This window comes from Amphiprion ocellaris, chromosome 15 (assembly GCF_022539595.1).
Source record: "Amphiprion ocellaris isolate individual 3 ecotype Okinawa chromosome 15, ASM2253959v1, whole genome shotgun sequence".
Taxonomy (NCBI): Eukaryota; Metazoa; Chordata; class Actinopteri; family Pomacentridae; genus Amphiprion; species Amphiprion ocellaris.
The window spans coordinates 3,442,907-3,456,022 of record NC_072780.1 but is presented as its reverse complement, the minus strand read 5'-3'; the positions used below and the strand labels follow the sequence as shown (position 1 = coordinate 3,456,022).

Here is a 13,116-nt window from a genome sequence, read left to right as displayed (position 1 = left end):
GGCTACTCAAGGCATTAAAAACCAATTGATTGTGCTGCAATTTGGCGGCTCCTTCCTCGTGTTGCATGTCAAACCAATGGAGCGTTGTGCCATGGTGCTCTTGGTGTCGACGCAATATGGAGGCGGCCAAGCATGGAAGGGGAAGAGGTCGCAGCTAGCCAGTCAGACTGTCTACAACGCTGATTAGAAGCACAACACTGGAACTACACTACAAAACATATAGAAGGAGCCCACAAGGAAAAGAACTAAGAAGCCTAGCTGTTGAAAACAGATTCACAGTTAGGCTGATTGTTTCCTGCATATTATCACTGGAGTAATGTAGGTTAAATTTCAATAACTTTACCAGTAGAAATTTTACTACAAGCAACTTGTTGTTGAACCTCTATGAAGTGAAGAGTCCACTAAATATACTAAATGGCACCATCTGAGCTGTAATGCTAATTTTGCTGTTTTCTGTCTAATTTGATAAAGACAACTTGTCATTGTACTAAATAATAGCACTGGACGATAAAACAGTAACAATCACAAGCGATAGAATGTTCGATAGTTTTACTAAAGTGTGTCAGATGCAAACCGCCATTAAAACACATAACATCATTTCAGTCGCATCAACAAATCCCAAATATGCTCCATCTCTTGCTCATAGCAGCTAATCATATAATGGAGCCCCATAGTTTGCCCACCAATAATTTAAGACATTCAAATTCAATTCACCAATCACAGATGAACAATAACTAGATGACAGCAATTAAAAATAACATTGCAGATGCTCCTAACTAGTAACAGAAGAGCTTCAATCATCTGCTTTTGTTTAAAAAAAACAACAATCCATTTGTCATGGAGGGGAATTGTATTTGTGTCCAGTTATAATATATGTGCTAAACTGATCATATTCTCGGATCTTTTCAAATCCACCTTGACAGGGTGTTGACAGGGTGTTGTCTGTTACTTAAGAGTAACAGACAACATAGGTGTGTCCTAAAACTGCTAAATCCTCTTGCACATACATCAAACACATGGACCAGAGGCTGTTGTTAATAGGATTGCATATACTAAAACTAATCTGCTTGTTTTGATATTTCAATGGAAGCTAGGGATTTTATGCTTATTTGACGTTATCTGTGCTTTTTGCTTGCACCTTAACGAAACATGCATCCTCTAAAATTGTTGGGGTTAGTGGGTCAGGATAGATTGCGTAGCCACCGTCCTCTGGGATAAAGAAATGATGAGCTTGTTGTGCTTTAGCTTGCTTGTGAGTTCCGCATTGTTAAAAACCTGGGTAATTAGCTGCTGCTGATACTTTGTTACCGTATCGATTTGTTAACTTATTTTGATTAGTTTCTCCTCATTTATTCTTTCCAGTTCCTTTGTAAACTTTAAAGGTGTTAAACAGTAATTTGTTGTAAATAGCAGATGATGTATTGAGTGGCAGTAAAGCAAACAGCCGACCGACAGTTGGCTCATTGCACGGCGAACAGAGAGCATTGCAGCATGCACTGCTTCGGCAAAAGGTGTTTGTTTGTATCGGACGAGATTAAGTTTGACAAGTCTATCCATACGAAACTGGACTTCATCACACAGAGGAGCTGCACTGTGTTAGCCATGAGGAAGAGACAGTGAGTGGAGAACAAGTTTTCAAAATTTGTTTATCCTCAATTAATGGGCAAGATGCAGTCAGCGTGGAATGTGATATAAAGTGACAGTGTTTTTTTTAAAGCGGACAGCTAAATGAGGCTGCAGCCTGTTCTTCCAGGCGTTGTTCCTCTGTCTTTCTCCCTCTGTTTATCATTTGTCTCCCCGCTCTCTTCTCCCCTCATGCTTCGTCTCAGATGTGTGCTGTGTTTGGCAGTTAGGCGTGGGATGTCAGAACAGCACGACTACTCGCCTTCTTCTCTCCCCCTCGGTCAAAGCTACAGAAGTTGGCCAGCGCCTCGTAGACACGCAGAAAACTGAAGAACTAAAGGCCCCAAATGACAAATACATCTGTGCAGCTCACACGCAGACGCACAGTCGCCTAAACACACATATTGTTTGAGTGCAGAAACACAGTCCATATGATGGTAAATCTCACTTATGTACAGATCATCAATCACGCACACAGACTCTCAAATTCACTTCACACTGCCAAAGAGTGTTGGAGTAACTGCAGTGCCAGCCATGCGCAGCATTGCTGTCTTTCCCCATGACTTATCCATCCTCCTTGTATTTTTTTTCTTTTCCTCACTCTGAACTGTATGTGCTTCAAGTGTGCATTTTCCGGAGTGCATTGGCCCTTACATACTGGAGGTGAATTATTGAATTCCTCTCCGTTGCACCCCAGCCAGTTCTCCCTGGCACAGGCTTTGAATAGACGCTCGCTGGGCCTCTTAGAACTGAACCATAACTATCTGCCCTCATCGGATAGGGGTGAATCAGTGCACTGTGTGATACCCATCTCCCCGCTTGACATTAAAAATGCTCCGCGGATTCAGCGGGGGAACATTATGTTGGTCTCATGGATTTGACTGGCGAGGCAGAATTTGAGACGGGGCTACAGTCGTCCTTGAGTTGCTCTCGCCGCTCTCTCTCCTCTCTCTATCTATCTATCCGACCTTCTCTACTTCTTTCTATACATCTCTCTCTCTTTTCTCTTTGGTCTCCCTCCATCCCTGCTGCTTCTCTTTCTTTCTCTCTCGTCTCCACTGCCCTTTCAGAGCACAACTGCAGCTACTGTGCCGGTGCCAGCGTGCAAAAAAACAAAAATCGTCTGTTCAGGGTTAAAGTTTCATACATATAAGACAGATATTGTTGCAGAGCCATGGGATGACTGACAGGGAGATTGAACAGCTGCATTTTCACCAGAAGCTTTTGGGGTATTACCTCGACAAATTTTGCGAGAGTAGCGAAAAAATACATTTTGAGACAAAAGCTGATATGCTTTGGTGGGCAGGCTTTATTAGCTGGCTGTGTTTTTTAATTGGATTTCTAATCTTTTTTCTTTCTTGCTTTTGGTAAATCGGGTAAATATTCTGGAGAGATCCTTGTGAGTGAAATGATCCGTTTGTCTACAAAAGGCAGTCAGAGAACGTCTGATAAACGAGCACAGTCCGACCGTGGAGAGGAATGGACCTCCCATGAAGACATGACAAATACTGTTACATGCTTCATCTAGCAGCGTTATCCTCTCATACACACATATGGACACACACATACTACAGATCCATCCAAATAGCATGTCTTCTTCAATGAGGACAAGTTAGCGGCTTCTTTTTTATAGTAAATTCAAGCATTTTATACTCTGAAACAGTTATAATACTGTTGAAATTATTATATTATTATTGGTTTGGATTTATCTCTTGCTTTCATACACACACATCCATAACAAAGCGGCAGTAATGGTCTCTACTCTTAACATTGGCCTTTACATTTAACCTACAGCACCTCACATCCCAGCTGCTGTCATTTTAAAAACAAAAACATTTGTATAAACACATCTTTTTAATTGAATATGTAATATTGTACATTTTAAACAGACAAATAAGTCATGAAGTGGAAGGAGGCCGGTTTGTAATCCCTCTTGTCATTTTATTGTGGAGGACAAATAGATAAACAGTAGATAAACGTTATTGGTCGTGGTGCATTACAAATCCCTCGTCTGTACCAGGCACTACATGTTAATCAGTTAACAAACATTTTTGTGGCCTTTTAGCTGCCTCAGTTTCACAGTAACGATTCTCTTTCCCCTGTTGGTTTTTCTTATGTTTGTAATTAAGATTTTCAAAACCCGTTTGAAAAATTTGGGATTTCAAATTTCCACACGATGGCAAAGACTAAGATAAAGCACTACCGGCATCACTGTCAACTTGTGAGGCTCCAGACATTGCAGTTTATCATTGTGTGCTGCTATTTCTCTGCTAGATGAGACGAGCAGTTCCTGGCTCAGTCTATGCGCCTTGTAGACAGACTGTGTTGTTAATTGTGGGGCAACCCGGTAGTCTGTTTGCCCCAAGGAAGGATTCATGCTGGGGATTAGTCAAAGACCTGGATTGCTGGCTCCCTTTTGTGGGCTTACCCTCATAGAAAGGTGCCCGAGGGGATCTCAAAAATGTGGCCACAGCCGAGGAAGGTGAAGGCAGAGTTATGGGTGCTATTGTAAACCTTAATATAGCACAAACAAGAAAAATAAGAGTACATGCACACACATTCAGATGATGAAGGAATACAGAAGTTCTACTCAAGCTCATATTACTGAATTTCATAACGAATAATGTGAGTTTTTTTTTGTGGTTCCTGTGGATACAGTTTCATTACCTGCAGAGAGTAGCCTTTAGGTGGGCAGGCCGGTGGTATTAGGGGTCCCAGGACTTCTCAACTGTATATAGTTACCAGTCAATCATCAGCAGATGTTCTGTAACACCAGGATTTCCAGACCAAGGAAGACCAACTGAACCAGTCTTATTCTCTGTGTGTTGTCGAGAATGAAGAAATATCTACGCAGTACCAAGGCTTTAGCAAAATTACTCAAACCCTGCAGCACGGAGAGTCCTGCAGTGTTTCACATCTCATTTACACCAACACAAAGTGCACTAACTTGCACACACACCAGCATCAGTATCCAAACCACAGAGCCTCACATGGAGAAAACCAACTGTCAAATACAGCGAGGAATGTGTTGAGTCAAGCACAGGTCCTCTTTCATGTAAACGGCACAAGTGATGCTTTGTTTTAGTGAAAGACTCAGGAATACAGCCTCAGTCATTGTTTGACATTCTTGAGGCTTTTAATGTGTCTCTCTTCTGTCTTTTCCTCCACAACTTTCACATTTCACCTGACATGGGGCACATTCAGTTTTTCAAACTTTCCAGTCTTGCTTCTTACCAGACTGGTAGTGATTTTGTGTGCACTGTTTGGACAGTACGCTACGATGCTATCAGTAACCAGATGTGTACTTGCAAACAGCAAAACATCAGGACCTTCAAGGTGAGAGTCAGTGTGTGAACTTCTCTTTGTGGCCTCAAGCTGTTTTCACTCAGAGTGAAGGCGTCGCCTGAAGGTACTGATATATCAACACCAGGTTGAAGCAACAGTGTAGATAGGCAATAATGTTGGATATCATAACCTGCAGCAGTGATAGAGACGAGCAAAATGCCTAGCTGCAGGGATGTTGTGATTGGGTGTTTTAGTTCTGATACTGATCAGGTTCCATGTCATCAGAATCAGATGCTATAAAACTGATCTTTACTGGATTTTTATTGGGAACATCTGCAGAGGACGAGCAGTAAAAACCACAACACTTCTTTCATGATTTTATTTTGTGCTCCAAATAATACACTTCAAGCCCATTTTGAAGACCGTTATCAGTGAAATCATTGTCTTGTGTTGATGCTGTTTTTGTGCTCGCAAAACTAGTTGAAATTCTTTCAACCCCACACAAATTGTCTTCCAAAAGATTGTTTTGTTTCATACAAATACAGCTTTCACACAGTCCAAACTTAATGTTCATCTTACTGCATTTTTTCTATGTAGGACCAGAATGTTAAAGCTAGAATAAGCTTGATTATGAAAACATACGATGGAAAGAAACCCACCAACTCCTTTCAGAGCTCCCTCCGAAGCCAATCATGAATGTTCACCAGAGAGAGCAACACAATAAAGCTAAGTCATGTTAAAAAGCACACAAATATCCGACTGACATAAGCTAAATACCATCAAACAACACTCCCAACTAGACTGCAATGCAAACATTTGGACAGAAAAATGTAAACGTACCCTACTGAAATTGGAGGAGGATGGAGACCACAAAGAGCACTGAAAGACGCACAAATACAAATGCACATGATCATGAACATGTTTGAAATTGCAAGCTGTTGCAGGTTTAGGTGGAATTGTACAATGTAGATGCCGTCTGTGTGCCTTTCTTGTGCTACCTGCTCACTAGCAAGGTGCTGAGTTAAACAGGCAGACCGACCATCCAGTCAAGTCTCAATGACTGAATGCACTGATTAAATGGGCTTTTTACAGGCCTGTGACTGCCACAAATGACAGGTTTTTTTCTTTTTTATTATCAAAGCGCCTGATTTATTCACAGCTGTCAGGATATCTTTCTGACAAATACAGCTAAAATGATGCTGGAATACGTTGCATACTCTAGTTTTAAATTACCACAGCAGCCTTCTGCATGTGGTGCAGATCCTGCATCTGCAATGGATCAGGCAGTAAAATCAGTCGCTGTTTGTGTGACATTTATGTATTTGCCTCACCTGTTTTACAACTGTTGTTTCTGGTCAGCAAATGTAAAGGCAAAGCTAATGAATATCAGCTGATACCGATCAGCGCCTCATCAGTCGGGGCGTCGCTATTTACTTGTAATGAGCAGTCATTAAAAAACACTGCTGGTCGTAAGATTTTTTTACAAGATTTCTTATTTACTGTACATTGTCTCTGGTCGTTGAGTGTATATCAATGTATTTTACAACCAGGGAGCTGATATCATCTCATCTCCTGTCTAGATCCGGATCAATAGCAACTTAAGCAAGATGTGTTTTTCTCAGACACACACACACACACACCAAAACATGTGCATACGTTGAGGAGCTCTGTAAACATCATCTCATACATTTGTAACAGATACGTCTGCAGCATCCATTATCTGCCTCATACACACAGAGGACAAATCAAAAACATATATTCTCTATTTGTGTCAATCTTTTTCTCATTTTCTTTCCTCCCTAGCCTGTCAATGGACGGATACACAACCAGACAGACACTGGAACGCACACACAAACGCACACTAAACCCCCCCTCTCTCACAGACACTCAGTCTCACAAACACAGAAAATCGAAATCACAAATCGGCTTAACTCTCCCTGACACGTCTGTGAATTAAGCCTTTCCGTTGCTCTCCCTTTCCCATTATAAAGGCATTGTCAGAGGCTGAATCAGTAACAGGTAGCCCACAGCTCCTGCTGCTTCCCTCTCGCTCCTCTCTTTCTCTTTCCTTCTCTGCTCCTCGCCTTCTCTCGTTTTTCTTGCTCTTTCTTTGTCTCCTCTCGCTTTCTCTCTCGGTGTCCCCAGCCTTTCTCTCTAATTCTTTCTGCTCCCTCCCTCCTTGTCTGTCTTCCGTCTTCCCCATGACCTCCATCAGCTCTTTCCTTAATTATCTCCCTGCTGTCCTCACACTGTCTTTGGGTCTCTCTCCTCAGTTCCCCTCTTCCTTTCCTTTATTCATCTCTGACAGTCAGTGGTGGATTGATACTAAGTACTTGGTATTTCCATTTGGGGTTAGTTCATACTTCTTACATTAAAAGCTTTTTACTCAATTGAATAGAATTTGTAGTTCCTTCACTAATTTGGAATTTATATACAAAGCATGTGGTCAGTTTCTGAAATATTATGTAATACTTTACTATAAACCACCCACCAGCATGTAAATTAATTAAATTTATCGCCATTAGCAGCTCTAACATGAACAAAATCTCTCTGAACTCCAACTAGTTTCTGGATTTCCTCGCTGTGGGCTCATTTTTTACTGCAAGACAAAATCCTGCACCTCCATGGAAACAGAACAACCATGACTGGAAATAGAGAGAGATCAAAAATGTGTTTGCAGAAAAACTAATTTATAATGCCATGAATCATAAAAAACTAAAACAAAGTAGAATTATTTGTTTTGAAAAAATCTGGAATCAGCATTTGCACCATTTTTCCCACAGGTGTTAAAAAACTGGGAAGAAAATGGTGACACTATATACTGTAGACATTTTGCTACTTACATTATTAATGTGTTTCAGTACTTGTCTCCTATCTACTCTGTGTCACCACAACCTGCAGTTCAGCCCAGTTCAGCAGGAAATGCAGATTTTTTTTCTAAATCAAAATGGCTTAAGAGTTGTGCTGAAAAAATCAGAATTTTTTGATTTTCACAGAATCTGATGAAAGTGATTAGATCTGGTTGTTGGCCCATCAGACATGGCTAGTTCAAGGGCATTTGGAAAGTAGAATATCCGAAGATCCTCTCTGTTTTTACCCTTTCTGGCTCTGAAAATGACGTAACATCTTTTAAATCCACCAGTGGGTTTTAGGGGTTCAGACAGTTAAATAGCCTTTTGATCAATTTACAGGTCAGATACTTGAACTTTATTTCACAAACTTTTTTTCCTCTTCACTCTAAGCAGTTCATATATAATCAAACTGACGTTACTTTTGCCAATTTTTTGAGTTAGCTTTGAAACTATAGTCCCTCTAGTCTATTCATTGTGTAATGTAGGTACATGCACACTCACAGACACTTCAAGAACACACAAAAATATGAAGGAGATGAGGAGACAAAAAGTTCAGTATGCACAACAATCTGATAATAAGAGGAAGATAATTGGGTTTGAATATTTAGCATCAACTAATCTGTACTTTAGAGCTAGTTTCTGTGGTGGAACCTGCTTTCGTTAGGTGACTGGAAACTCTCTGCTGAACAAACGCTCACATTATAACATGGCTAACATACTAAGAACTGGTGCAAATTGGTCCCAGTATTCCACCCAGTTTCTTTATGTTTGTGTCGAGGTCGTAACTCCAAAGAAGGCTCACACGAAGCTTGCATCTTGATCTGAAGAGGAGGAGGGAGAGGAGAGTTAGCTGGCTGTGCTGTGAGTGCAGGGAGTAGACAAGCAGAGCGATTCTGACAGGCTGTCTGCACAGTTTGTTCTCCAATAGGCCCACACAGAGTCACCAGTGGGGTGCGCATATGCACACACTCGCAAACGTACACTATTAGAATCGCACACACAAATAAGACACTGTCAGTCTCGTTCGCACTCACGCACAATCGCAGATACACACGGTGTCGCAGGCTTACACACAAACACGCGCACACAAAGTGAGAAGAGAGGCGAGCTGAACAGAGGAAAAGGGCTGTTTTTTTTTTTGTTTTTTTTTACACGTTCCTCCCAAGGCTTCAGTGCTGGGGAAATGGAGCTATCATGACAAGGGATGAAAGAGCAACAATGGTTTCATCACTTTCCCTCATGTTTCACTGCACCGTGAAAAAGAAGCTTCCAGCGTTCTCATCCGCCCATTAGGGAAAACATGCCGTGCATTATATCAAGAGGGGAGGCTCAAGAGTGAGTGAGTGAGAGGCAGAGAGGGAGGAAGCATCCTCTCTCAGCAGCCAATGAACCACACATCATACATACATCAGCAGCAGATATTGACCATTTTGATGGCCCAAAGACAGTAGTGTGTATCGATCCTGAAAATGTCCCTGTGTTCTGTTGGTGTTTATTGACACTGTTCTTCTTTCCTTCCTCTTTTCTGGCTGTGATGTCCTCATGTCAACTCTGGCTGAACCACACCCTTCGTTCTTCCTCTGTTTTTATTGCTTCTATATGTTCTTTCCTTCAGTCTGTCCTCATGTTGAACATTCTGTCCTCCTGTTTTACTTTCTGTCTCATGCTGTACTTTCTATCCTCCCTCACACCCTTTTCTGTTCGTGTATTTTCCTTTTTTTCTCATGAGTATGTATTCATTGTCTTGTCTGTAATTTATATGTGGACAACCTCCTGACCACTTTGTGACAGTTACAAGCAATCCTAATAGTTGTAACTTTGGCTGGGATCACATGAAGTTTGCGTATTGAGTCGGAGTAGGATTTTCTGCTTGAGTGATCACAATCTTCATCATTTCTTCTGCTGCGTCCTTCATCTCACCTCAGCCTTATCTTTTGCCTCCTTCCTCCAGGGTGCAGTGATCACGCCAGCCATGGACCACACTATGTCCATGCAGCCTGCCAGCATGATGGGGCCTCTCACCCAGCAGATGAACCATCTGTCCCTGGGCACTACAGGAAGTGTGAGTACTCCTCACTGTGATACAAACACCTCCAAGTTGACAAAGAAGAAAAAATGCTGATGCACTCGAGGAGGATAACTTCAGTTATTACTGTGGGATTGCAGCAGCAAGATTTATGAGACATTGGTGGACATTTCTCTGGGTTGTGCCTTTTACACTGCTCCACTCTGATAGATGGACAAAGTGCTGAAACTTCACCTTCTTCTTTATGCTTTCATACCGACAATATTTCTCCTAAATCAGGCCAAACCCTTCTGAAACTGTTACACAGATAACATCAATCAAATTGTCTGTCTATGGCCAAGCAAATATTGACAGGCATCATTTATCTACTCTTTTAATGCAACAGGGGCATATCTTGTTAATAACTTAAGATATTCAAGATTCCTGACATCTTTTTTACCACAGAAACATCAAGCTAATGCAGTAGTTCAGATAGCTGCTTCTTTGAAACTACTTTACACTAAAGAATCCCTTTTTAAATCCAATATCTGCAATGGACACAGTCATGTCAGGGCATAAAACCTCCTCAGAAATTATGAAAAAAAGACCGAACTGGACCAAACAAGAAAAGAAACAAGCTACAGCAGGTCAGTAAGTTGCTCTTGCTGGATTATTTTGTGCGTGTTGACCCCAAAGAGTACACAATTTTAATGTGTAATGAGATGGAGTTAAAGGTGTGTTTGCTGACCATCCATAATGGTTCTATCCAATAGTCTGACCTCATTCATTTTCTATGGGACATGAGCAAATCTTGGGTTTCTTTGGGTGTCCAGATGTAAAGAATGGAATAGAAAAAGTGGGAGGAGCTGGAAGCTTTAACAGTTTCAACCTTATGCAAATTAGGGTGAAGTTTGCCTAGCAGCTGGTATTATACCAAAAATCTGACAGCTAGAAAGCAATGCAGTGGTAGAAATGACTGTAGTATTTACCAGCCGAGGACACATGTCTGTAGAGAAGATCATTATTTTACCTTTGGGGATCTTTTATTTCTAAGACCCTGAAACATAAAAACTTGAATTACCACCTTGCGTATGTTTTAGCACCCGGTCTAGTTGGACTTGTTCCTCCGTTCTTGAATTATGGCGTTGAGTAACGACCAGGAAAGTGTTTTAGCAGAACATTATGAGGTCATGGTGGAGCTGATCTTTGATCTTATGGATATAAAATGTCATCACCTCATTAGTTCATGCTATCAGACATGTGAATTTAATCAATACTTAAGTTATGGCCAAAAACATGTTCGGTGAGGCCGCACTGATCTTGACCTTTGACATCTGACCTTTAACCTTTGAAAATCAATCTCTCTGATCAGTCCAGTTTTGAGTTCAAGTTGATGTTTGCACCAAATTTAAAGAAAATTCCTCAAGGAGTTGAAGAGTTGCTGTGTTCATAAGAATGACACAGTCAGATGGAAACACAACACCAGCTGTTGCTGTTGTTATGTGTCTTGTATCATTGGAGAATGCTGGTTATTTACAGAGAGTTTATCCCAGAGTAAACAAAAGGGAAGTGGTTGGAGGTAACACTATACAGTTTGTTCTCTTCCACCACTTGCTTCGCTCTGTTAACTGTGGCAGACATGTTGATGAACACTGCTCCATAAAGCTGTGAAAACTTTCTCTGAGCTGTGGACTGGTGGCAAGAGACTCTTATTAAATATATTTCCAAAAAAAATTAAACAAAACTTATTATCTGTATTAGTGACACTGCCCTGCTTTGAGTGTAGATCTTTTTTTGGTTTTGGTAAGTGCACAGCTTCTGATTGTTATTTTAAATGAAACCATGAAGACCTAAGTTTGTTGCTGGGAGGCTGGAGAAACATGCTTTATGTTAATGAGATGATGTTGTGGGACATTTAGACTGTTCACAGCATTACATCGCTTTTGGTGAAGCAAAATGGGCCAGAGTTCATTTAAATGTTTAGATTTGTCCAACACGTTTAATTCTAATGTAATCGTGGACGTTGTCCAGCTGTTTGTTGTGTTTAATGCTGTGGATGTAGGCAGCTAGTCAATGAATAGTACAGATGGGAGCTATTTTAAATGAAGGAATTTTTTTATATAACTTGGTGGTTTCCAGAGAGAATTTTCACTTTGAAAAGAAGCATGAAAAGTCACCATGGTCACTGTTAAAAAGATATTCAGAGCAGGTTCAAAAACATTAACTTTTTTTTTTTACTGACTGTTTAAAGACACGACTTTCAGACCATGCCTCAGCAGGATTTGCAATAGTGAAAATGTTCACTCTCTAATGTGCAAATAGTACCTTGTTTTCATTTTGGAGTCAACCAAATGACAACAAAATAGATGTATTTCAAGGAAGTAATAAGGAAAATAACAACATAAGCAGGACTCAAACCAGTATTCTTGTTCTTGCTAAGCATCCATAAGCTGCTGAACTCATCAGATGTTGCAGAGAAGTCTACAAGCCACAGGCTTGTACTGCTTATATTCGAAGGGCAGAGGCCACATTCTACCTTCAGAATAGTCGAACCTATGAATCCTAATTACATGCATGCTACAGCAGTAAGCAAAGTTTCACATTTTACATTAATGTATGCTCACACTGCCCACATTACGTTGTCCTGGAAGCTACTTGTTGGCAGCCTGTAAAGATCTATATTTATAATATTTTAGGTGAAACATTAGATGTGCTCAAATTATGTTTTTGTCTAAACTACATTGCTGGTGCAGTATAACTTTAGAGGTCTCCATTACAACAGAAGAAACTAACAAAATAACAGAACAAAGTTGTTTTTTGTGATACGTTGATGTTGTAACTGCATTTTAGTTTGTTCAAAAGAGAGTGAACAGAGATCTTAATCATTCAGAGGGAATATTTCAGTGAGAAAACCGTGTTGAAATCACAAATTGGGCTAACTGGATTATCTGTTATTTAAATTTCTAATAACTCTATGATGACTTAGGTGTCAGTGATCTAAAAATGGTTTAATTAACTCATGAAAAATTGTCCACTCATCATTCAGTCACTGATAACTGTTAATCAACTATTGATTGTTAATGTGTGAACATAGAGTTACTCTTAAATAGGCTTGATGTAATTTTAATAGATTTAATGTACAGCATTTTACAGAGCGCCTCTAAAACTTTAGTTAAAATATAATTTCATCACGTGTTGTTTGCCATTTGGATAAAAATGTGTAGAAATGTCAGAAAAACATTCACATACTTCCAGCCTTTTGGAAAAATCTGCAGTCTCCTGTTTCTTTGACAAAATTGAAACCAAATCCAGTCATATCTTCATCTCCTATCTTCATTTCCTTATTTGTGA

The 13,116-nt window shown here is 40.3% G+C and overlaps 1 protein-coding gene across 2 annotated transcripts in view; it reads left to right on the top strand.

Moving 5' to 3' along the window:
- The window catches only part of LOC111569692 (RNA-binding motif, single-stranded-interacting protein 3), a 299,083-nt gene that overhangs the window by 268,650 nt on the left and 17,317 nt on the right, over positions 1–13,116 (top strand). For both annotated transcript variants that reach the window (XM_023271968.3, XM_035948934.2), the window contains one exon: positions 9,712–9,822. In XM_023271968.3, coding sequence (XP_023127736.1) covers positions 9,712–9,822 — 111 coding nt within the window. The remainder of the gene's footprint in view (positions 1–9,711; positions 9,823–13,116) is intronic.